Source organism: Myxine glutinosa, chromosome 3 (assembly GCF_964187855.1).
Source record: "Myxine glutinosa chromosome 3, kmMyxGlut1.1, whole genome shotgun sequence".
Classification (NCBI taxonomy): domain Eukaryota; kingdom Metazoa; phylum Chordata; class Myxini; order Myxiniformes; family Myxinidae; genus Myxine; species Myxine glutinosa.
The window spans coordinates 62,559,263-62,582,793 of NC_136263.1; the positions used below are offsets into that span (position 1 = coordinate 62,559,263).

A 23,531-nucleotide genomic window follows, 5' to 3' on the forward strand; every position below is an offset into this window, starting at 1 on the left:
CACCAACAAAGACCTAAATACCATGTCATTAAAGAAGTGTCGGCAGTACACCAACAAAGACTTAAATACCATGTCATTAAAGAAGTGTCGGCAGTACACCAACAAAGACCGAAATACCATGTCATTAAAGAAGTGTCGGCAGTACACCAACAAAGACTTAAATACCATGTCATTAAAGAAGTGTCGGCAGTACACCAACAAAGACTAAAATACCATGTCATTAAAGAAGTGTCGGCAGTTCACCAACAAAGACTTAAATACCATGTCATTAAAGTAGTGTCGGCAGTACACCAACAAAGACTTAAATACCATTTCATTAAAGCAGTGTCAGCAGTACACCAACAAAGACTTAAATACCATGTCATTGAAGAAGTATCGGCAGTACACCAACAAAGACTTAAATACAATGTCATTAAAGAAGTGTCGGCAGTACACCAACAAAGACTTAAATACCATGTCATTAAAGCAGTCGGCAGTACACCAACAAAGACTTAAATACCATGTCATTAAAAAAGTGTCGGCAGTACACCAACAAAGACTTAAATACTGTTATGAATTTGGTAGAGCAACATCTAGAGCTAGGTAGATCTGAATAGGTAGGTATTCGGCTGTCGTGACAGGGACTCTACATGTAATAAGTTATTGATGTTTAGGCGTTTGTCGGGGTAAGATGTATGATTGTGGATCTACCTGGAGATTCGAGTGTTAAATAGTGAGGGGTTAAAGGTAACGCCCCTGTGAGTCTCACCTAGTAGTCAAACCTTTGTCCATTATGGCACTGCAAACCACATAAACATTAGTTAGGTCCTTAGCGCAACATTAAATAATTCCTTTCCCTGACAATGACTTCGTAATAAATGGACACCACCAGGCCAAAAACACCGCCACCGTTTACACCTCCAAGGCCTACAAACCTCGCCTGGCACGTGTTACACAAGGACCGCGGGGGTCGGTGAGCGAGAGTGGAGCATGCCGCAGAGGGCGTGGCCGGGGCGAGCCGGCGAGTTGGGAGGCTGTGATTGGCTGAGGAGTGCGCCAATGTGACGTCATCGGCCACCAATATATGCGACGGTCGGACGCCATTTCAGCAGTCGGCAGTTGGCACACCGAGGACACCGAGCACACAGAGAGTTGGGAGTTGAGGCAGTTCGTGGAACAGTGGCAGTTCGCAGAGAGAGAGTTCGGTAGCACACAGAGCACACGGGAGTTCGCAACAGTTCGTGAGCAGTTCGAGGTTCGTTGGTCGCAGTTCGTTGGCAGTTGGCACTTGGCTGCCAGCACTCCCAAAAGAGAGTCGAGCCAAGTGGAGTTCGCTTGCTTTGTGCAGCTTACGTCGAACCTTTGGTGCACGGACCTTGTGGAGATCGGCCTCGTGTGGAGCCGCTGGCCTGCGTCGGACGCGTGGTGCTTGGAGGAGGCCTTGTGGAACTTGGAGCGAGGGACCTCGTGGTGTGCGATCGGGCCGAAAGGAGCGGTGTTGGGCGGCCGCCACAAAGGCGACGAAAGACAGACAAGATAAGCCGCATCCGCGTACATTTTGAACGACGAGACGTGTTATTTTCGTATTCACCTCCCTCGTATCGTGTTTGATATCTGTTGTGTCTGGGATCCCAATTTAGGCTTATTCGATTTATTAGATTTACCGGCGGGCTTTTTCACTGGCTTTACTTTTCCATAATAAATCCTTGTATTATTTTATATATATATCTGAACGCAGTTTCCTGGGTGTTTGATTGTAATAGATAAGGCGGCGGGGGGGGGGGGGGGGGGGGGGAACTTCGCCGTGCGCCATTCCGTGCGCTTAACTTTGTGTTGAGCTTGAATCCGCCATTGAGTTTTCGCCTCGGGAGTTAAAGTCTCGCAAATCGGCCATCCGTAACTGTGGTGTTAATCACGGGTACGTAACAATACCATGTCATTAAAGAAGTGACGGCATTACACCAACAAAGACTTAAATACCATGTCATTATAGAAGTGTCGGCAGTACACCAACAAAGACTTAAATACCATGCCATTAAAGAAGTGTCGGCAGTACACCAACAAAGAATTAAATACCACGTCATTGAAGAAGTGTCGGCAGTACACCAACAAAGACTTAAATACCATGTCATTGAAGAAGTGTTGGCAGTACACCAACAAAGACTGAAATTGCATGTCATTAAAGAAGTGTCGGCAGTACACGAACAAAGACTTAAATACCATGTCATTAAAGAAGTGTCGGCAGTACACAAACAAAGACTTAAATACCATGTCATTAAAGAAGTGCCGGCAGTACACGAACAAAGACTTAAATACCATGTCATTAAAGAAGTGTCGGCAGTACATGAACAAAGACTTAAATACCATGTCATTAAAGAAGTGTCGGCAGTACACCAACAAAGACTTAAATACCATGTCATTAAAGAAGTGTCGGCAGTACACCAACAAAGACTTAAATACCATGCCATTAAAGAAGTGTCGGCAGTACACCAACAAAGACTTAAATACCACGTCATTGAAGAAGTGTCGGCAGTACACCAACAAAGACTTAAATACCACGTCATTGAAGAAGTGTCGGCAGTATACCAACAAAGACTTAAATACCATGTCATTGAAGAAGTGTCGGCAGTACACCAACCAAGACTTAAATACCATGTCATTAAAGAAGTGTTGGCAGTACACCAACAAAGACTGAAATTGCATGTCATTAAAGAAGTCCTCCGGTATGATAGACCTGAGCCTCGTCCTGGAGGTGGGGTTGCTATCTTTATAAAAAACTCCCTTCCTCACTCGCCCTCCACTGCCCTCTCTCCACCTCACCCCCAGGAATACCTTTGGCTACGGCTTCCCCTTCGCTCCCACCTTTTGTTCATATGTGTGTTGTACCGTCCACCAAACAGCGATGACTCCATCTACATCTCACTGTCTGATAATATGGACCAACTTCTATCTACCCATCCCAACTCTCTCTTCCTCATATGTGGTGATTTCAATTGTCACCATGCCAGTTGGCTGGGTGTGGGTACCTCTCTCACCAGCCATGGCTCTTCAGCAAAGGACTTCTGCGACTCACTGGGACTGACACAATCTGTCAATTTCCCGACCCGGATCTCAGTCAACGGAGCATCTTCTCTTCTGGATTTGGTTATGACAAACTTCCCTGAAAATGTCTGCTGCTCTTCTTCTGCTCCAATCGGCTCATCTGATCATGTGCTTGTCAAAGTGGACATCTCTCTGACCATTCTCAGAGAGCCTCCTCAGCGTCGACGAGTCTGGCATTTCACTCAGGCCAACTGGCACGGTCTTCAAGCAGCCATCAATCATCTGGACTGGTCTCCCATCTCTACCGCCTCTGACATCAACTCATCCTGGGAATTCTTTCAAAGTAAATTGCTCTCACTCATGCACAGATTTATACCATCTCGTCTTCAGTTGTCATACCCTTCCTCCCGTCCATGGTACACGGAATCTTGTGGTGAGGCTGTTGCCCTGAAACAACTTGCTTTCGTCTCCTGGAAAGCAAATCCAACGGAAGTAAATCTCATTTCCTTTCACAAAGCCCGAAACAAGTGTGTGTCCACCCTCAGGAGAGCCAGGAAACAATATCTCACCATTCTCAAGACCGAACTCTCTTATCTGTCTCCCTCTTCCAAATCCTGGTGGCGTCTGGTCAAATCTGTTTCTGGTGTTTGTTCCCCCTCCATCCCCTCCCTCACCACAAACGGCTTAACGGTTGACTCCGCACGTGAAAAAGCTGAATGCCTCAACTCTGTGTTTGCCTCTAAATCTTGTGTCCCAAACCCATCCCTCTCTGTACCCACCGTTCCCAGTCGTACCCAGCTGCTCCTGGACTCTGTGTCCTTTCCTCCTGACAAGGTGGAAAAGTTTCTGTCAACCCTCGACTCTGATTCTGCAACTGGTCCTGACGGCATCAGCCCACGGGTCCTAAAATCATGTTCTTCTGCTCTTTCACTCCCTCTTTCTGTTCTCTTCACCCTCTCTTTTGCTCAAGGTCATCTGCCATCTGCTTGGAAATCAGCCAACATCACCGGTTTGCACAAAAAAGGTGCAAAAACAGATCCCAGCAACTACAGACCAATCAGCCTTCTCCCAATTATCAGCAAAGTCATGGAATCCATCATTGCTTCAGATATGAAATCTTTCCTCTTCTCCAATGGCTTGATCTCTGATCATCAATTTGGTTTCAGACCTGGTCACTCTACTCTGGACATGCTGCTTCTGCTTTCTCAACAATGGATGGAGGTCCTCAACGCCAAACAGGAAATTAGAGCGGTCTCCCTTGACATTTCACGTGCCTTCGATACGGCCTGGCACCCTGCTCTGCTCACCAAACTCTCCTCCTTTGGTATCCATGGAAATCTCCACGCATGGCTGGCGGACTTCCTCTCTAGTCGTAGTCAACGTGTGGCCCTGAATGGGTTTCTCTCATCTCCTCTTCCTGTTCAGGCTGGAGTTCCCCAAGGTAGTGTTCTGGGCCCTGTGCTTTTTCTGGTCTTCATCAATGATCTCTCTGACTCTCTTGAAAATCCTCTCTATCTCTTTGCTGACAACTCTACTCTCTGTCGCTCCATTCCTCATCCCTCAGATCGGCAGTCTGCAGCCTCCTCACTCTCTGCAGACCTGGACAAAATCACAGACTGGTCAAACAAGTGGAACATGTCTTTCAATCCTGACAAATCTCACACTCTTACAATGTCTCTCCGAAAGGACCGACTGGACAACCCTCCCATCTACTTTCTCAACAATCCTCTCCAAGAAGTTCTGTCGCTCAAGCTTTTGGGTCTCACTATCTGCCATGATCTTTCTTGGGAAAACCACATTTCCAAGCTGGCCTCCAAAGCCAGTCGCCGACTGGGCATCTTCCGTCGTGCGAAGTCCTTCCTTGGCACACCTGAGCTCCTCACCACATACAAGGCTTTCATCCGCAGCTCAATGGAATACTGTTCCCCCCTCTGGGCTGGTGCTCCTGCCTCACACCTTGCTCGGCTTCACGCTGCTGAGGCCAAAGTTTCAGAATCATTGGAATCTCCTGCGATGTAGTCAACACCGAGGGCCTTTCACTCACTCACCGCAGGCAGGTTGGTGGTCTTTCTGTCATCTACCGACTCCTCTCCGGCCTTGCTCCCCCAGCTCTCTCTGTGCTCTGTCCCCCCAATATTCCTTCAGGTCGCACAAGATCTGCCTGCAACCCTCTTGTGGTTAAACTGCCAAAGTCTAGGCTCTCTGCTCACCTTCACTCTTTCATTCCCCTTTTCTCCCACCTCTGGAACAAACTCCCCCACTCCCTTCAATCCCACTCCTCCCTCCAGGTCTTTAAAACAGCTGTTCACCACCATCTCTTATCTTCCCCCATCGAAAACCTTGATCTTTTCTACCCCCGGTAATTCACCCCAGAGTCCTTGCAGTGTTCATATGTTTTATTCCTCTCCCACCTCCCTCCAAGTCCTCCCGATGTCCCTGCTCTCAAATGTTGTGTTTGTGTCCTTCCCCCTCTTCCCCCTCTCTTTTGTGTCCTTTCCCCTCTCTCCCCATCTTGTCTGCCGCTCCCCTTGTTTTTTGTGTTTTGTGTGTCGGTTTGTCTTTTTGTGTAATTAAAGTTAGCTCTTTCACGAACCTCGATCTTGTATACAAAAAAAAAAAAAAAAAAAAAGTGTCGGCAGTACACGAACAAAGACTTAAATACCATATTAGGCACCACGAGATCCATGTTTAAATACCATATCATTAAAGAAGTGTCGGCAGTACACGAACAAAGACTTAAATACCATGTCATTAAAGTAGTGTCGGCAGTACACGAACAAAGACTTAAATACCACGTCATTAAAGTAGTGTCGGCAGTACACGAACAAAGACTTAAATACCACGTCATTAAAGTAGTGTCGGCAGTACATGAACAAAGACTTAAATACCATGTCATTAAAGTAGTGTCGGCAGTACACCAACAAAGACTTAAATACCACGTCATTAAAGTAGTGTCGGCAGTACATGAACAAAGACTTAAATACCACGTCATTAAAGTAGTGTCGGCAGTACACGAACAAAGACTTAAATACCACATCATTAAAGTAGTGTCGGCAGTACACGAACAAAGACTTAAATACCACGTCATTAAAGTAGTGTCGGCAGTACACCAACAAAGACTTAAATACCATGCCATTAAAGAAGTGTCGGCAGTACACCAACAAAGACTTAAATACCATGCCATTAAAGAAGTGTCGGCAGTACACCAACAAAGACTTAAATACCATGTCATTGAAGAAGTGTCGGCAGTACACCAACAAAGACTTAAATACCATGCCATTAAAAAAGTGTCGGCAGTACACCAACAAAGACAAATACCATGCCATTAAAGAAGTGTCGGCAGTACACCAACAAAGACTTAAATACCATGCCATTAAAGAAGTGTCGGCAGTACACCAACAAAGACTTAAATACCATGTCATTGAAGAAGTGTCGGCAGTACACCAACAAAGACTTAAATACCATGCCATTAAAAAAGTGTCGGCAGTACACCAACAAAGACTTAAATACCATGCCATTAAAAAAGTGTCGGCAGTACACCAACAAAGACTTAAATACCATGCCATTAAAGTAGCGTCGGCAGTACACCACCAAAGGTTCTGAAAAGTCCCTGCAGTAAATCAGCAAATGCCTTTGATACAAACTCAAGTTGTAGTCATAGAAAACTGTGGAATGAAAAATGTGGTCATACTTCACATTTCATGCAAAACCAGTCACGGAGTCAATCTCCAAACAACTTTGAATAGTTGCCATGGTTACATTATCCTCAAAGCTGTTTTCTATGCACCCACAGAAAGATCCATGTTTAAAAACAAAGTCAAAGTATACCTAAATGTATGGATAATGTTCATTGGTCATGTTGCCAGAAAGGTACATTGTGTTTTGAACGTCGATGTTTTGATTCCTTGGCTGTTGATGCGTTGTGATAATGCCTCAAGGTTAGACCAATGTTTGTCTTTCCTTGGGTGTGACTGATTAAGCAGATGTCATGAGGCACCACGAGTTGCCTTGCTCGAGAGTTTAAAATATGGCATTAAGGAGCGGCACAGTCCATAGGACAGCCATACACTATTGCTGTACCACTTCTGACCCTTTGGTTCCTGCCGATGGTTTCTCATCGGACCGACAAACACAAAAGCTATAATCCATTTGCCGAATGCCTCTGTTAGATCGAGAACCCATGGAGTATCTGGAAGGCAGTGGTGTGTTGCAAAGCCTGGAAGCCAAAAGTAACGAAACACAGCCCTTGGACATTCCTACAGGTAATGGCAGTACTATAATATTTGTGAACCAGTTCAAGCCCATGTTGTCCCTACCTGAAAGGTATCTTTGATTTTTACTCACTTGCATTATTTTGCCCTGATCTTGCTATTGAAACTGCTCGCATTCATCTCCCTAGCCCTGCTTCCTCTCAGCTTGCTGCTCCCAATCAGCGTGGCAACAGTTGTCGGCCTGATTGTTGTGGCTGCCATGATTATTTGCATGGTTGTTAGACGCAGTGAACAATCATCTCGACCCGCTGGCAAAGTTGGTGAGGACTGGAGGTCTGTGGGATTCTTTAATTGAATTATTTCATTCAAATAATTGTTCTTATTCTTGAGCACCTGTCGACACATATTCTTTGCCCCAGCATGCTGTTGGGGATTTCGCCAGATCTTTCCAAGCCACACTCCTGAGACTATGGATTCATCCTTCAAATGCTACTCCAACAACCATTTGAGCAACAGTGAGAAGCGCCGTTCTCGAGACATAACATCTGTCCTGCGGAGCCTTGCACCGCCCCAGAGCCAGTCCGGTAAGATTTTGCAAGGAAGTGATGTGTGTAATTGCAAATGGCGTTATCATTGACGCACACTTATCTGTAATAAGACCATGTGGAATAGTCATGTATTTTAGAGATGATTTCCAATTTTAAGAAATTGCCACGATTGTTATGTAATCATACAAGGTCATTCTGGGTAAAAAAATAAATAAAACTTTTGCGCTCATAACGCCACCATCATCAAACTTTCTGATAATCCTCATTCCTTCCTGCAAGTTGAATCTTTTCCTTTCTACGGTGCCTAATGCTGATAGAGGAACCTTTGCTTGCTGTCCAAGACGTGAGATGTCAGTAAACTTCTGTTACAAGGACATTCGGAGACTATGGACAAATCAACACTGTACTTGGATCGGAACCGTGGATCCGAGCCCAATATACTCAGATTTGAAACTGAGACAGGCCAGAGATCAACAACGAGCTCACCTGATATTCGATCTCTTGGGTTTCTCACAATCCACAAAAACCTGGTAGCAGTTGGTCAAACCTTCACAATGGACTCCACTCGTGTTTAGGCCGACTGTCTAAACCGTCTTTGTACTAAATCCTGAATTGCTGTGGTACTCATTCTATTCTCCACCCCACCAAAAAAATGGAAAGAGCAATCAGAGATTGAAAACCCTCGCCAGGATGTCTTCAGTGGTTTTTTGGGCTTTTGTGTTAAAACAAATATGGCGGCCGAACCACGTGACCCGATGACGTCATTATTTTTTTCTCCACCAATTTATCCCTAGATTATGCTCAAGAAATTTCATCTTGATCGGATGAAGTTTTGTACTTGTCAAATTATGACGTCATAATGGAGGCACCTATGACATCATCATTAACAGATGTTATTCCACATGGAGAGTTCTTTACAATGAGCCATGTCTCCATTTTTTCTATTCAGCACTTTTGGAGATAGAGAGGTGCAAAGTTTTTTGGTTTTTCCAAGATGGCGGCCGAACCACGTAACCTATGACGTCATCATTATTTTCTCCACCAATCTATCCCTACATGACGCTCAATAAATTTCATCTTGATCGGATGAAGTTTTGTACTTGTCAAATTATGACGTCATAATGGAGGCACCTATGACATCATCATTAACAGATGTTATTCCCCATGGAGTGTTCTTTACAATGAGCCATGTCTCAATTTTTTCTATTCATCGCTTTCGGAGATATCGAGGTGCAAAGTTTTTCGGTTTTTCTAATATGGCAGCCGAACCACGTGACCTATGACGTCATAATTATCATTTAAAAATTATACAGGTGGAGTTGCACCTATGGTGAAAATTTCCTGTCAATCGTACAAACGGTTGCAGAGAAAATCATATTTAATCTGTGCGGACAAACAAACAGACAAACAAACAGACAGACAAACGGACCCAAATGCAATACCCTCTCCGAAGGCGAGGGTAACTATATCATATTAACCTCTCTCCTACAAATGAGGACAAATTCAGAGCCAAACTTACACTGTTACTCGACTTGATGGCATCAGCAATTTCATACTCAACTTGCCCATCTGCTCTGTCTACTCTATTGCTACTTTTCCAGGTCATTCTCTAAAAGCCACCTGCCTGCATCAACAGAAAGTTGCCAGTGTTACCCCACCTTGCACAGTATGAAGAGGTGCCAAAATTTACCTTCTCATATATAGACTGGTTTGCTTTGCCTTCTCCCCATTGCAAGCAAAATAGTGGAATGGGTAATTGTAGTATACCTCAACACAATCATCCCTTCTCTCTGATCTTCATTTTGGATATTTTGCAGCTTTCACGCTGGACATTCAACTTCTCTGTCATAATGCCCTCAGTTTGAAATGAGAGATCAGGGCCATCTCACTGAACATTTGTACATTCATTACTCTCCGACACCCTGCCATGCTTTCCAGACTGCCAGTTAACAGCACTCAGCCCCCATAACCTCTTCATTAAAATGTTTTTGGCGACTGGCCGTCAGATTTCCTCCATGTTCACAAGCAGTGGGTCGCTTTGGACGGAATACTGTCCCATGCTGTAATTCTGGAGGCCACCTCTCTCAAGGTCGTGTTCAATCCTGTCCTTGGGACGAATCCTGTTCTTGATATACAGTGTGGCTCAAAAGTCAGGAGCCAGATAGGATTTGGGCAGTTGGACGATAATGATAAAGTGTTACCTTGTGGCGGACACGGAAGCTCACTGGCGTGGTGACATCATTCCGTGCACCAAGTGGGCGGCGGCCACGCGGAGGGGTAGGCGTGGCCTCAGGATATACACCGGGCGCGCAGCCCGGAGCGCGCCAGTGCTACAGTGACCTCTTTTAATAAAGAACATTAAACTTACCGCGTTGTCCGCTTCCTCCTTGGTAGCAAGTCGCGCGCGTAGCACCACGCACTTCATTGGTGACCTCCGACATTCGAGTCAGCCGTTGCTGACCACCCGAAACCGCCGCAACAATGGCTACCAACGCGGTCTCCATCAAGCTCCCCGAATTCTGGGAGTCACAAGCCGAAGTTTGGTTCCTGCAGGCAGAAGCCCAGTTCCGACTTCGAGGCATCACGGTGGACGAGACCATGTACTGCCACGTGGTCGCCGCCCTCGGGCCCGGCACGGCCACCCGCGTCGTATCGGTCCTAAGGGATCCACCTGCCGACGGCAAGTACGAGGCGGTCAAGCGTCTCCTCCTCGCCACGTTCGGCCTTACGGTGGACGCACGGGCCGATCGCCTCTTGGACCTCCCCGAGATCGGGGACACGCGACCGTCGGTCCGTATGGATCATATGCTGGCGCTCATGGGCGACGAAACCCCGAACGCTCTATTCCGGGCGTTATTTCGACGCCAGCTGCCAGCACGAGTCCGCCTCGCTTTGGCCGGTTCCGCGTTAACGGAACCCCGTGCGCTCGCTGCCGAGGCCGACAAATACTACGCGGCTTTGGACACGCAGGCGAGTCTTGGCGCGGTCGCCGCTCCCGAGGCTCCCGAGGCTTTCCCTGATGCACTGCACCTCGTGTCCGCCGCCACGCCCCGCCCACCACCACCGCCGCCGCCGCGAAGAAAACCGCGGCCTCCGACGCCGCAGCCGCCCACCTGGTGTTTCTTCCACGCCAAGTTCGGCCAGGAGGCTCGGCAGTGTCGCCCGCCGTGCTCATTCGGCAGGTCGGGAAACGGGCGAGCCGACGCTCGGTGGCAACTGTGAGCGTCGGCAATTCAAACAGCCTTCTGTACATAACGGACACTTTGTCCGGGCGCCGTTACCTGTGCGACACGGGAGCGCAGGTGAGTGTTGTTCCTGCCGGTACGTCCGACAAGCAAACCGCGGGCCGAGGTCCCGCGTTGCTTGCGGCCAATGGTACGTCTATACGCACGTACGGAAAACGCTGTCTCTCCCTGCGGTTCGGAGGGCAGGTTTTCCGTTGGTCGTTCGTTACGGCCGACGTGCCCATGGCACTGCTTGGCGCGGACTTCTTATGTGCAAATGGATTACTGGTCGATGTAAAGCGCAGAAGGCTTGTCCAGGCTGAGACGTTCAGCTCGCTCGCGTGCGCGCTGCCCGGCTCGTTGAGCAGCTCATCGAGCGGCTCGCCGAGCGGCTTGCTGAGCGGTTCGGTTCCGGCCAGGTTGATCTGTACGCTTCCGGCAGCGGACGAATTCACCCGCCTCCTCGCGGGTTTCCTGGCCCTCACGCGCCCGACCTTCTCGGCGGGGACCGTCAAGCATGGGGTGGAACACCACATCCCCACCGCCGGGCCACCGGTCTACACCCGGGCATGCCGCCTCGAGCCGACGAAGCTCGCGGTAGCGAAAGCGGAATTTGCCACGCTGGAGCGGCTCGGCATCGTGCGGCGCTCCGAGAGCACGTGGGCGTCACCGCTCCACATAGTGCCCAAGCCCGGCGGGGATGGCGACCGTGCGGGGACTACCGGCACCTCAACGACGCCACCACCCCCGACCGCTACCCCGTCCCCCACATACAGGACTTCTCCGCCCGGTTGGCGGGCATGTCCTTCTTTTCAAAGGTGGACCTCGTGCGCGGCTACCATCAGGTTCCTGTCAGGCCGGAGGACATCCCGAAGACCGCTGTCATCACGCCGTTCGGGCTTTTCGAATTTCTTCGGATGCCCTTCGGTTTGAAAAATGCGGCTCAGGCGTTCCAGCGCCTAATGGACAGCGTCTTGCGCCGCTTGGATTTTTTGTATGTCTACCTGGACGACATCCTCGTCGCCAGCGCGTCCCGCGAAGAGCACCTTCATCACCTCCGCACGCTCTTCGAACGCCTGGGCCAGCATGGCCTCATCGTGAACCCCGCCAAGTGCCGGTTCGGCGTCACCAGCATCGACTTTTTGGGGCACCGCGTCACCAGGCACGGGGCCGTCCCCCTTCCGGCCAAGGTGGAGGCGGTGAAGGGGTTTCCGCGCCCCCGCACGATCAAGGGGCTCCAGGAGTTCCTGGGCATGGTAAACTTTTACCATCGGTTCCTGCCCCGCATCGCCCAGCTCCTGCGCCCCTTACACGAGGCCCTTCGAGGCAAGCCGGGCAAAGGTGACGTTACCTGGACCGGGCAGATGGACGCGGCGTTCTCGGGCGCGAAGCTCGCCTTGGCCAACGCCACCATGCTCGCGCACCCGGCGCCCGATGCACCGATCGCCCTCACCTCCGACGCCTCAGACTACGCGGTGGGCGCGGTGTACGAGCAATGGGTGCGTGGTGCCTGGCAACCACTGGCGTTCTTCAGCCGGCAGCTTCGCCCGCCCGAACGCCGGTACAGTACCTTCGACCGCGAGTTGCTTGGGCTTCACCTGGCGGTCAGGCACTTCCGCCATCTGCTCGAGGGCCGTGCGTTCACGGCCTTCGTCGACCACAAGCCGCTGGTTTTCGTGATGGGCAAGGTCGCCGAGCCGTGGTCGGCCCGGCAACAGCGTCACCTCGCGGCCGTGTCCGAGTACACGACGGACATCCGGCACGTCGCGGGAAAGGACAACCCGGTGGCCGATTGCCTTTCCCGGACCGTCGCCCACGCAGTCCACCTTGGCATCGACTATGCCCGGATGGCGGCGGACCAGGCCGCCGACCCCGGGGTCCAGGCACTGCGGACCGCCGTCACGGGCCTCCGCGTCACCGAGGTGCCCTTCGACGGCGCGGGCACGGCCCTCGTTTGCGACGTCTCCCTCGGGCGGCTTCGCCCCATCGTGCCCGCAGGCTGGCAGCGCCAGGTTTTTGACGCCATCCACGGCCTGTCCCACCCGGGCACGAAGGCTTCCCAGAGGTTGGTCGCCGACAAGTTTTTCTGGCATGGCCTCCGGAAGGCCGTCCGCGGCTGGACCAGGACGTGCCTCGCAAGCCAGCATGCAAAGGTGCACCGACACACCCAGGCCCCCTTGGCCCCGTTTACGGTGCCGGAACGTCGGTTCGACCACGTTCACGTGGACCTGGTGGGACCTCTGCCCCCCTCGCGGGGTTTCACCCATGTCCTCACCATGGTGGACCGCACCACCCGGTGGCCGGAGGCCGTGCCTTTGGCGACGACGACGGCGGCGGACGTCGCACAGGCGTTCATCGCCACCTGGGTCGCCCGGATCGGCGCCCCCTCGGACATCTCGTCCGACCGCGGCCCCCAGTTCACCTCGGAGCTCTGGGGGGCGGTCGCGCGGGGGCTCGGGGTCGAGCTGCACCGAACCACGGCCTACCACCCCCAGGCCAACGGCCTGTGCGAGCGCTTCCACCGCTCCTTGAAGGCCGCGCTTCGCGCCACCCTCCGCGACGGCGGCTGGGTCGACAGGCTCCCCTGGGTCCTGCTGGGCCTCCGGACGGCGCCCAAGGACGACCTGCGCCCCTCCGCGGCAGAGTTGGTTTTTGGACAACCGCTGCGGGTGCCGGGCGAGTTCCTCCCCGACCCCACGGTCCGCGGCGCAGGAGCATTCTGCACTGCAGGAGACCGCCCGGAGGTTCGCCCCGGTGCCGACGGCGCACCACGGGCACCCTACTACACACGTCGCCCTGGAGCTTTGCACCGCGGAGTACGTCTTCGTCCGGCACGACGCCCACCGGACACCACTGCGGCCCCCGTACGACGGGCCTTTCCGCGTGCTGGAGACCGGGGTGAAACATTTCACCCTGGACATCGACGGCACTCCTGACCGGGTCTCCATAGACCGCCTCAAGCCGGCCCACCTCGACGTGGACCACCCACCGCCGGTGGCTCGGCCCCCGCGTCGGGCGGGCGGACCTCCGGCACCGCCCAGCACCGCAGGAACGCCGCCCCCCGGTCCGGCACCCATCCCGGGTACAGCCGGGGGCATCCCACCTGGCATCCCTGCACCCCGGACGCCGCCGGTCGCCAGAGGGCGCTTCGGCCGGGTCATCCGTTTGCCCCACAAACTGGCCCTCCAGGTGCGCGGTAATTCTGGGGGGGCGCGTGTGGCGGACACGGAAGCTCACTGGCGTGGTGACATCATTCCGCGCATCAAGTGGGTGGCGGCCACGCCGAGGGGTAGGCGTGGCCTGAGGATATACACCGGGCGCGCAGCTCGGAGCGCGCCAGTGCTACAGTGACCTCTTTTAATAAAGAACATTAAACTTACCGCGTTGTCCGCTTCCTCCTTGGTAGCAAGTCGCGCGCGTAGCACCGCGCACTTCAACCTTGTATATTCTTTTAAACATGTATATTTAATGAAATAGATTTCCTCTTCTTTCTTTCCAGATAAGCAGCAAAATTAGCAAAATCTCTTATCTCCCCCCATCCAAAACCTTGATCTCTTCTACCCCCGTTAATTCACCCCAAATCCACTTTTTTTTTTTGGAAATACCGACTGTTTTCTTTCCTGGAAGTTCCAGCAGTGTCCATGTGTTTTATACTTTCCCACCAACCCCTCCCCCTTCTCACCCCCCCTCGCCTCCACCAAGCCCTTTCCCTCCCACAGATATTCCGTTGTCCCTGTTCTCTGCTGCTGTACTTGTGTGCTTCCCCCTCTCTCCCCATCTTGTCTCCCGCTCCCTTTTTTGTATGTTTTGTGTGTCCGTTCGTTGTTGTTTTTTGTGATTGATGTTAGCTCTTACATGAGCCTCGACCTTGTATATTAAAATAATAATAATCAATGACAAAGGACAGACTATAACCGAAACAGGCCCGGATTGGGAGGCCGGGGGCCCACGTGGCAGGTGTCGGCCCCCGACATGCGGTGTACATGCCTATTTACAAAAGGCCCCAATGCGCTGCATGCACAGGCCTTTAAGAGCCAGGGCTATGTAATTGTGTGTAGTGCTGGCATGGAAATGTCAAAACGAAGGTTACTGACCTTGAAATGAGATAGAAAATAATGTATAATCAGTTATGAGGTTAGTTAGCTACACAATACCGAAAATTCGGTTCGATTCCGACAACTTTGAAAATTGGACCTTTGTGACCTTCAAAGGTCAAGTTCGAAGATTTTGAAATTTGTTGGAAAACTTGTATTTCATGATGTATGTGATAATATAAGATCATGTATGACATTTCACCCTATCAAGAAGCGAACAATGTAATAAAACCATCAAAAATCGACTTTTCTAAATTTCGTGACCTTGTGACCTTGACCTTGGGGCGAAAATGAAAAATCGAGCTCTGTGGGGCTAGACACATGATATTGGCCTAACCAAATACCGAAACCCCTGTCAGATTCCACCAACTCCCTCGGAGAAGATGTAGCTTGAACTCGATTACCCCCTAAGAAGACATCTTTTTCGGGCGTGGCTCCGCCCACAATGGGCGCAATACGCCCACTCTCGGCACGACACAACTAGATCATGATATCAACCTCCCACCCAAGTTTCATCAAGATCGGATGATATCATCGGGTAGTTATTCTGCGGACAGACAGACACACAGACACACAGACACACACCCATGACGAATATAGTGGTCACTGTTTGATAACTCGTGAACCAAAAAAAGAGATAAGAGTGGAGCTTGTTTTGACGAGTGGAAGGCCAGGCTCTTCAAACCAATCAATTGGTACTGAATTCAATGAAAGATACTCAGAGCTCCAATTACTCAGGGAGCAATTCAAATAAACAAGTGTTCAAGACCGTCCTCACACATCATGTATCGACATCATGTCCAAACATCATGTGTTCGTAGAATCAAAATGTTCCTGCAAGTTACAACACAACAACAGGCATTTTAAGGCCATTATCCCTGCTAGCGCGGGGGTTAGCCTTGCGGGCCCCATGACAGTCTTCTCCATTTTGCCCTATTTTCTGCATCTCCCCTTGTTAACCCCCTTGCCCGCATTTCTTCTTCCACCATCTTTAGCCAAGTCTTTCTCGGTCTTCCCCGTCCTCTACTTCCTTCCACATTCATTTCCATCACTCTTCTCAACCAGTCATTTTCATCCTTCCTCAACACATGACCAAACCATCTCGAACTGTTTCTCTTCACAGCATCCATCACAGGCTCTATTCCCATCATCTTTCGCAATTCATCATTTGTCTTCCTCTCTCTGAACGATACTCCACACATCCACCGAACCCTTCGCATTTTTTTTGTATACAGAATCGAGGCTCGTGAAATACCTAACATTTATCACACAAACAAATCAAACAGACAAACAAAATATATAAAAAGAGCGAGCGGTAGACAAGATGGGGGAGAGAAGGGGAAGCACACAAACAACATTTGAGAGCAGGGACATCGGGAGATGTGTGGGAGGGAGAGGGCTTGGGGGGATAAGGCGTAGGAAGGGGGGGGGGGGGAGGTGGGAGAAGAATAAAACACAAGGACACCAAGGACTTCCAGGAAGGAAGTTGGTATTTCAAAAAAGTAAATCTGGGGTGAAATTAGCAGGGGTAGAAAAGCTCAGGGTTTTGGAAGGGGAAAGATAAGAGATGGTGGTGAACAACTGTTTTAAAGACCTGGAGGGAGGAGTGGGATTGAAGAGAGTGAGGCAGTTTGTTCCAGAGGCGGGAGAAAAGAGGAATGAAGGAGTGAAGGTGGGCAGAGAGTCTTGATTTTGGCTGTTTAACCATAAGAGGGTTGCAGGCAGATCTTGTGCGACCTGTAGGAATATTTGGGGGACAGAGCCCAGAGAGAGTTGGGGGGGCAAGGCCGGAGAGGAGTCGGTAGAAGACGGAAAGACCACCAACCTGCCTGCGGTGAGTGAGTGAAAGGCCCTTGGAGTTAGCTTCATCGCGGGAGATTCCAATGATTCTGAACGCTTTGGTTTCAACAGCGTGAAGACGAGCTAGGTGTGAGGCAGGAGCACCAGCCCAGAGGGGAGAGCAGTATTCCATTGAGCTGCGGATGGAAGCCTTGTATGTGGTGAGGAGCTCAGGTGTGCCAAGGAAGGACTTCGCACGACGGAGGATGCCCAGGCGGCGACTGACTTTGGAGGCCAGATTTGAAATGTGGTTTTCCCAGGAAAGATCATGGCAGATAGTGAGACCCAAAAGCTTGAGTGACAGAACTTCTTGGAGAGGATTATTCAGAAAGTGGATGGGAGGGTTGTCCAGTCGGTCTTTTCGGAGAGACATCGTAAGAGTGTCAGATTTGTCAGGATTGAAAGACATGTTCCACTTGTTTGCCCAGTCTGTGATTTTGTCCAGGTCTGCAGAGAGTGAGGAGGCTGCAGACTGCCGATCTGAGGGATGAGGAATGGAGCGGCAGAGAGTGGAGCCATCAGCAAAGAGATAGAGAGGATTTTCAAGAGAGTCAGAGAGATCATTGATGAAGACCAGAAAAAGCACAGGGCCCAGAACACTGCCTTGGGGAACTCCAGCCTGAACAGGAAGAGGAGATGAGAGAAACCCATTCAGGGCCACACGCTGACTACGACTAGAGAGGTAGTCCACCGGCCATGCATGGAGATTTCCATGGATACCAAAGGAGGAGTGTTTGGTGAGCAGAGCTGGGTGCCAGACCGTATCGAAGGCACGTGATATGTCAAGGGAGACAGCTCTAATTTCCTGTTTGGCATTGAGGACCTCCATCCATTGTTGAGAAAGCAGAAGCAGCATGTCCAGAATCGAGTGACCAGGTCTGAAACCAAATTGATGATCAGAGATCAAGCCATTGGAGAAGAGGAAAGATTTCATATCCGAAGCAATGGTGGATTCCATGACTTTGCTGATAATTGGGAGAAGGCTGATTGGTCTGTAGTTGCTAGGATCTGTTTTTGCACATTTTTTGTGCAAAGCGGTGATGTTGGCTGATTTCCAAGCAGATGGCAGATGACCTTGAGAAAAAGAGAGGGTGAAGAGAACAGAGAGAGGGAGTGAAAGAGCGGAGGAACCGGATTTTAGGACCCGTGGGCTGATGCCGTCAGGTCCAGTTGCAGAATCAGTCGAGGGTTGACAGAAACTTTTCCACCTTGTCAGGAGGAAAGGACACAGATTCCAGGAGCAGCTGGGTACGACTGGGTACGGTGGGTACAGAGAGGGATGGGTTTGGGACACAAGATTTAGAGGCAAACACAGAGTTGAGGCATTCAGCTTTTTCACGTGCGGAGTCAGCCGTGTAGCCGTTTGAGGTGAGGAAGGGGGTGGAGGGGGAACAAACACCAGAAACAGATTTGACCAGACGCCACCAGGATTTGGAAGAGGGAGACAGATAAGAGAGTTCGGTCTTGAGAACGGAGAGATATTGTTTCCTGGCTCTCCTGAGGGTGGACACACACTTGTTTCGGGCTTTGTGAAAGGAAATGAGATTTCCTTCCATTGGATTTGCTTTCCAGGAGACGAAGGCAAGTTGTTTCTGGGCAACAGCCTCACCACAAGATTCCGTGTACCATGGACGGGAGGAAGGGTATGACAACTGAAGACGAGATGGGATAAATCTGTGCATGAGAGCAATTTACTTTGGAAGAATTCCCAGGATGAGTTGATGTCAGAGGCGGTAGAGATGGGAGAGCAGTCCAGATGATTGATGGCTGCTTGAAGACCGTTCCAGTTGGCCTGAGTGAAATGCCAGACTCGTCGACGCTGAGGAGGCTCTCTGAGAATGGTCAGAGAGATGTCCACTTTAACAAGCACATGATCAGATGAGCCGATTGGAGCAGAAGAAGAGCAGCAGACATTTTCAGGGAAGTTATGTCATAACCAAAATTTCCACCCTTTCCAGCCTTCGTTGCTGCTCTACGTTCATTACCCATGTCTCGCTCCCATAAATCATAACACTTCTCACACATGCAACATACACCTTTCCCTTCAGCTTCAACGACACTCCCCTCCTCGTCAGCACACCACCCAGTTACCGAAACTTCTTCCATGCACATCTCACTCTAGCAACCGTCTAGCATCCCCCCCCCCCCTCCCTTCCCACGCCTCCTCCCCCCGGGCCCTCTCCCTTCCACACATCTCCCTGCTCTCGGATGTTGTGTGTGTGTGCTTCCCCTTTTCTCCCCATCTTGTCTTCCGCTCCCTCTTTTTGTGTATTTTGTTTGTCTGGTTCATTTGTTTGTGAAGTTAATGTTAGCTCTTTCACGAGCCTCGATTCAGTATTCAAAAAAAAAAAAAAAAAAAAAAAAAAACCCTTGCCGAGTCCAATCCACCTCCTCAATTCAGCATGTCTCCGAGTTAGCAAAATGTTTTCACACCTTCCAGCTTCATGCTGTCCCCAAGATCCAACTCGACATTTCCTCCATCTGCAGCTCCCTCTGTGCACACCTTACATTTGAATGTAGCTGCCACACTGGTTAATGACTCTCTCAGACCACTACATTTTTGATGAACGCACTCAGCGCACATTGTACATTGAATGGAGTTCACTCCGACACCCTTCCGGCACACAACACACGGCCACTTCCCAGTTCTTTCCACCTCACCACATGTTTTACCAATTGCCATCACCTACGTCTTTCCGATATTCACCTTCAGACCTTTTGTCTCCATACATTCCTTCCACTTGTTCATCGTTTCCTTCAGTCCATCCATACTTTCCGCAATAACACCAGATTATCTGCATACAGCAACTCCCACGGTAAACCCTCCTTGACGTTCTGAGCCAGCACCTCCATCACAGCTACAAATAGTAGTGGACTTAGTACCGACCCCTGATGCACTCCCACCTTCACCTCAAGCTCACCACTGTTCCCGTCCTTCGTCCTTACAGCTGTGCGCGCTCTTTTGTACATTGCCATCACTACTCTGATCAACCATTCCTCCACTCCTAACTTCCTCAATGCCCATGTCAATACTTCGTGTGGAACCTCATCGAATGCTTTCTCCAGATCAACAAAACCAAGAAACAACTTCTTCCTCTTCTCCATGTACTTCTCCTGCAACTGCCTCACAATAAAGAGCACGTCTGTCGTTCCTCTTCCTGGCATAAATCCAAACTGCATTTCGTCGATCTTCACCTTCTTCCTTATCCTCCTCTCCAAAACCCTTTCCAATACCTTCATTCCCTGCTCCAATGACTTTATCGCTCGGTACGAGCCACACTCCAGAGGGTCACCTTTCCCCTTGTATAGAGGGACGAGGGTACTTAGTTCCCAATCCACTGGAATGCGGCCTTCTTTCACCACCAGATTACAGATCTCTGTCATTCTTTTCACAACCCAACTTCCTGCTGCCTTCAACATATCTCCCACAACTCCCGTCAGCCCTCCCGCTTTTCTACTCTTCATTGCTTTTATCGCTTCCTCAACTTCCTTCTCAGTTATCTTCTCTACCGGTCCTAAAACTGGGTTACTCTCGATGTTGCCATCCCATTCATTCTCTGTATTCAACAGCATTTCCATATATCTTTTCCATCTTCCTTTAATTCCATCTGGGTCCACAACGATTTGTCCCACTTCATCCTTCAAGCAACTCACCCCCATCACATCACACCTCTCTTTCGCTATCTGCTTTGCAATCCTGAATACCGCTGTCTGACCCTCTTCTGAATCCAAGTGTTCTCCGAACATTTTCCTACATGCCTCCTGCGCCTTTGCTCCATCTTTCTTTGCAGCCTTTTTGGCTGCCTTATAACTTTCATGCTCTGCTTTTTCTGCTCCCGTACCCTTCGCCTTCTGCCACTCCTTGAACTTCTTCCTCTTCTCGTCAATCCTCTTTCCAACTTCATCATCCCACCACCATGTTTCCGAGTGCCTCGGTGGTCCTTTTGTCCATCCACATACCTCACCAACGGCTCCCAACAGACTATCTTACATTGACATCCTACCATTTTCAAGCTCAACCACATCATCCTCTACCCTACTCAGCCTCTCTTTTAATGCCTCCCTTACTGTCACCTCTTTCAACCTCCACACCTTCATTCTCGGTTGGTACTTCACCCGCCGAGCTCTCCTCGCACCTTTCACCCTTATGTCACAGACAACCAAGTGGTGCTGTGAAACAGCCTCCTCCCCCGGGATCACCTTTGTGTCCCGGAGGTGTCCCCTATCTCGCCTACGCACCATAAGGTAGTCAACGGTTGTCGTCGACCCACCTGACGTGTATGTAACAAGCTTATTATCCTCTTTCTGGAACTGAGTATTACAAATCAACAAATCAGCTCCATCAGCAAACTCCAAAATCCTTTCACCTTCTCCATTTCTCACACCATATCCGTAACCCCCATGAACTCCCTCAAAACCGTCCATACTCCTTCCCACATGTCCATTTAGGTCTCCTCCTACCACAACAACTTCCTCATCTTTCACGTTTTCCATCAGCTTCGCTATCGCACACCAGAACTTGTCCTTCTCTTCATCGCTCCGACCAACCTGCGGAGCATATCCCGAGATGACGTTCACCAAGAGCTTTCCAATCATCATTTTCACCATCAACCTATCAAACACTCTCGTCACACTCACCACACTGTCTACAAACTCCTCAGAAAACAGGACACCAACACCATTCATGCCCTCCGGGCACCCTTGCCACACAAACTTGTATTCCTGTCCCTGCCTACCCTTCACCATTCTCACACCACTTCCCTTCCATCTCGTCTCTTGCACACAACATATGTCCACTCTTCTTCTGACCAATACTTCCACCACTTCTCCTGATCTCCCTGTCATTGTCCCTACGTTCCATGTCCCAAACCTCAGAAACCGATCTCCACTTCGGGCTGTACCCTGCCCATATGTAGTTGTAATTGTCATGGTTCTCTTTTTGAGGATTTTTTTAATGGCCGGATGCCCTTCCTGATGCCAACCCTCTTAGTCGCCTCCTACGACATGCAGGGATATGGTGTACCTATTCTAAACCAGGGTACACACCAGGTCCTGCAAGTTAATGGCCAATAAATTCGAGCATTTATTGTAATTTACTCTCGGTGCTAATCTCACACGGCAATCGATTTATAAAGAAATGATCTTTGCTATCACAAAGCAGTTTTTTACTCATTACATAGACTTTTTAAACTTCATATGATATTAACCCTGTGGCTCCTGACCTTTCGGCCACCCTGACCATCATTGACGTGACTAGGTCATCATTTTGCAGACAAATACTTTGTGCAAGACTGTTCCATAGCTTCCACCTGCTGCTCCTGAAAATAAGCAACAGGTCATCTACCTGCAATATGTATTTTTATAACTAGTGAGATAGCCGTGCGGTGGGAGGCCAGAAGCAAACAGGCAATGCAGATACGGCGAATGATAAAGCATGAAACTAATAAATTCCACATTCCTGTAGCACCTTCAGTCGCACGTCAGACATGGACAGCATGTTCGTGAAGGACTTCCATGAAAAATGTACCCGTTCGCAAACAAACGGTGAAACGTTCACGTATAGAAACATCGAGCGTGGGTCCGTGGCGAATCTGCATATGGAGATCCGCGAAGTTCACGTTCAGAAAGTAGAAACCATCACGGCATGTCGTCATTCACTTGAACTCGATATCTCTTTTTTCATTCCAAACAACATAACTCCATATCACAAATTAATCACAAAATAAACTTTCAACAACATTGTTAACGTTTCCTTCATTGTAAAAACTACCAGGTCAACAGTTAAAAGGATTTTGAGCCGATAGGTGTTACGGCCTCGGCAAGATCGATGGAGACAGCGATCTGTTGGCTTATACACCGCCCAAATAGCTATGTGGAATTCTCTCATGTAGAGATTAAACTCCCGTCGTTTGAACTTTGGCCGAGGTCTTTATTTACTTTTAATGATGATTATATATCCGAATCAAAAGGAAGATAATTGGTTTTGGGTCGTCCTTTCCGCATATCTCGTGGGATTGTAAGTTGGAGAGATGACCGTGATGGCGGGGAGGGGGTTGGCATTCTCTCAAGCAGGGATTCAACCCATGTGCTTATAAAAGGTCTTTGTCCAAGGTCACCGAGTACGATCGGTGCAGCCGTTTGAGCGGCACCCGGGAAAATAACGTTATGCGGGAGTCCAAACCTGAAAATGCTGGAGGCCAAAGCTGAAATTGGAAAAACAATATAGCCTATTTTACTCCAGGAGGTCCCAGGGATTACCCACCCAAAATATCGTTGCGATCGGTTCAGCCGTTTTTGCGGTACCTTTGAACGATGGACAGACGGATGGACAGATGGCCATTTGGTGAATTATAGTAAGATGATGCAGGGAAGCCTTGCATGCCTGAGCATAATTAAACTGAATGCATCCACACAGCCTCCTTGGAAATACTAAAGTTTACATCCACAGCACCGAGTGCAGGTGTATTATCTCTTCTGCTTTCTTTACGGGCCACAATGATTCCCACGTTCCTGTAGGGTTGCCCTGAGGATATTTTTAGCCCAAGTCTTTCACGAACTGTCTGACCGGGCCTGACGTTCGACTGAGTAGTTGAG

At 49.8% G+C, this 23,531-nt stretch overlaps 1 protein-coding gene across 1 annotated transcript in view; it reads left to right on the top strand.

The window, feature by feature from the left end:
* LOC137423516 (uncharacterized) overlaps positions 1-23,531 on the top strand; it is a 38,229-nt gene that overhangs the window by 12,997 nt on the left and 1,701 nt on the right. The window contains exons 2-4 of the mRNA XM_068110766.2: positions 7,191-7,283; positions 7,421-7,552; positions 7,652-7,816. Of these exons, the coding sequence (XP_067966867.1) occupies positions 7,191-7,283; positions 7,421-7,552; positions 7,652-7,816 (390 nt within the window). The remainder of the gene's footprint in view (positions 1-7,190; positions 7,284-7,420; positions 7,553-7,651; positions 7,817-23,531) is intronic.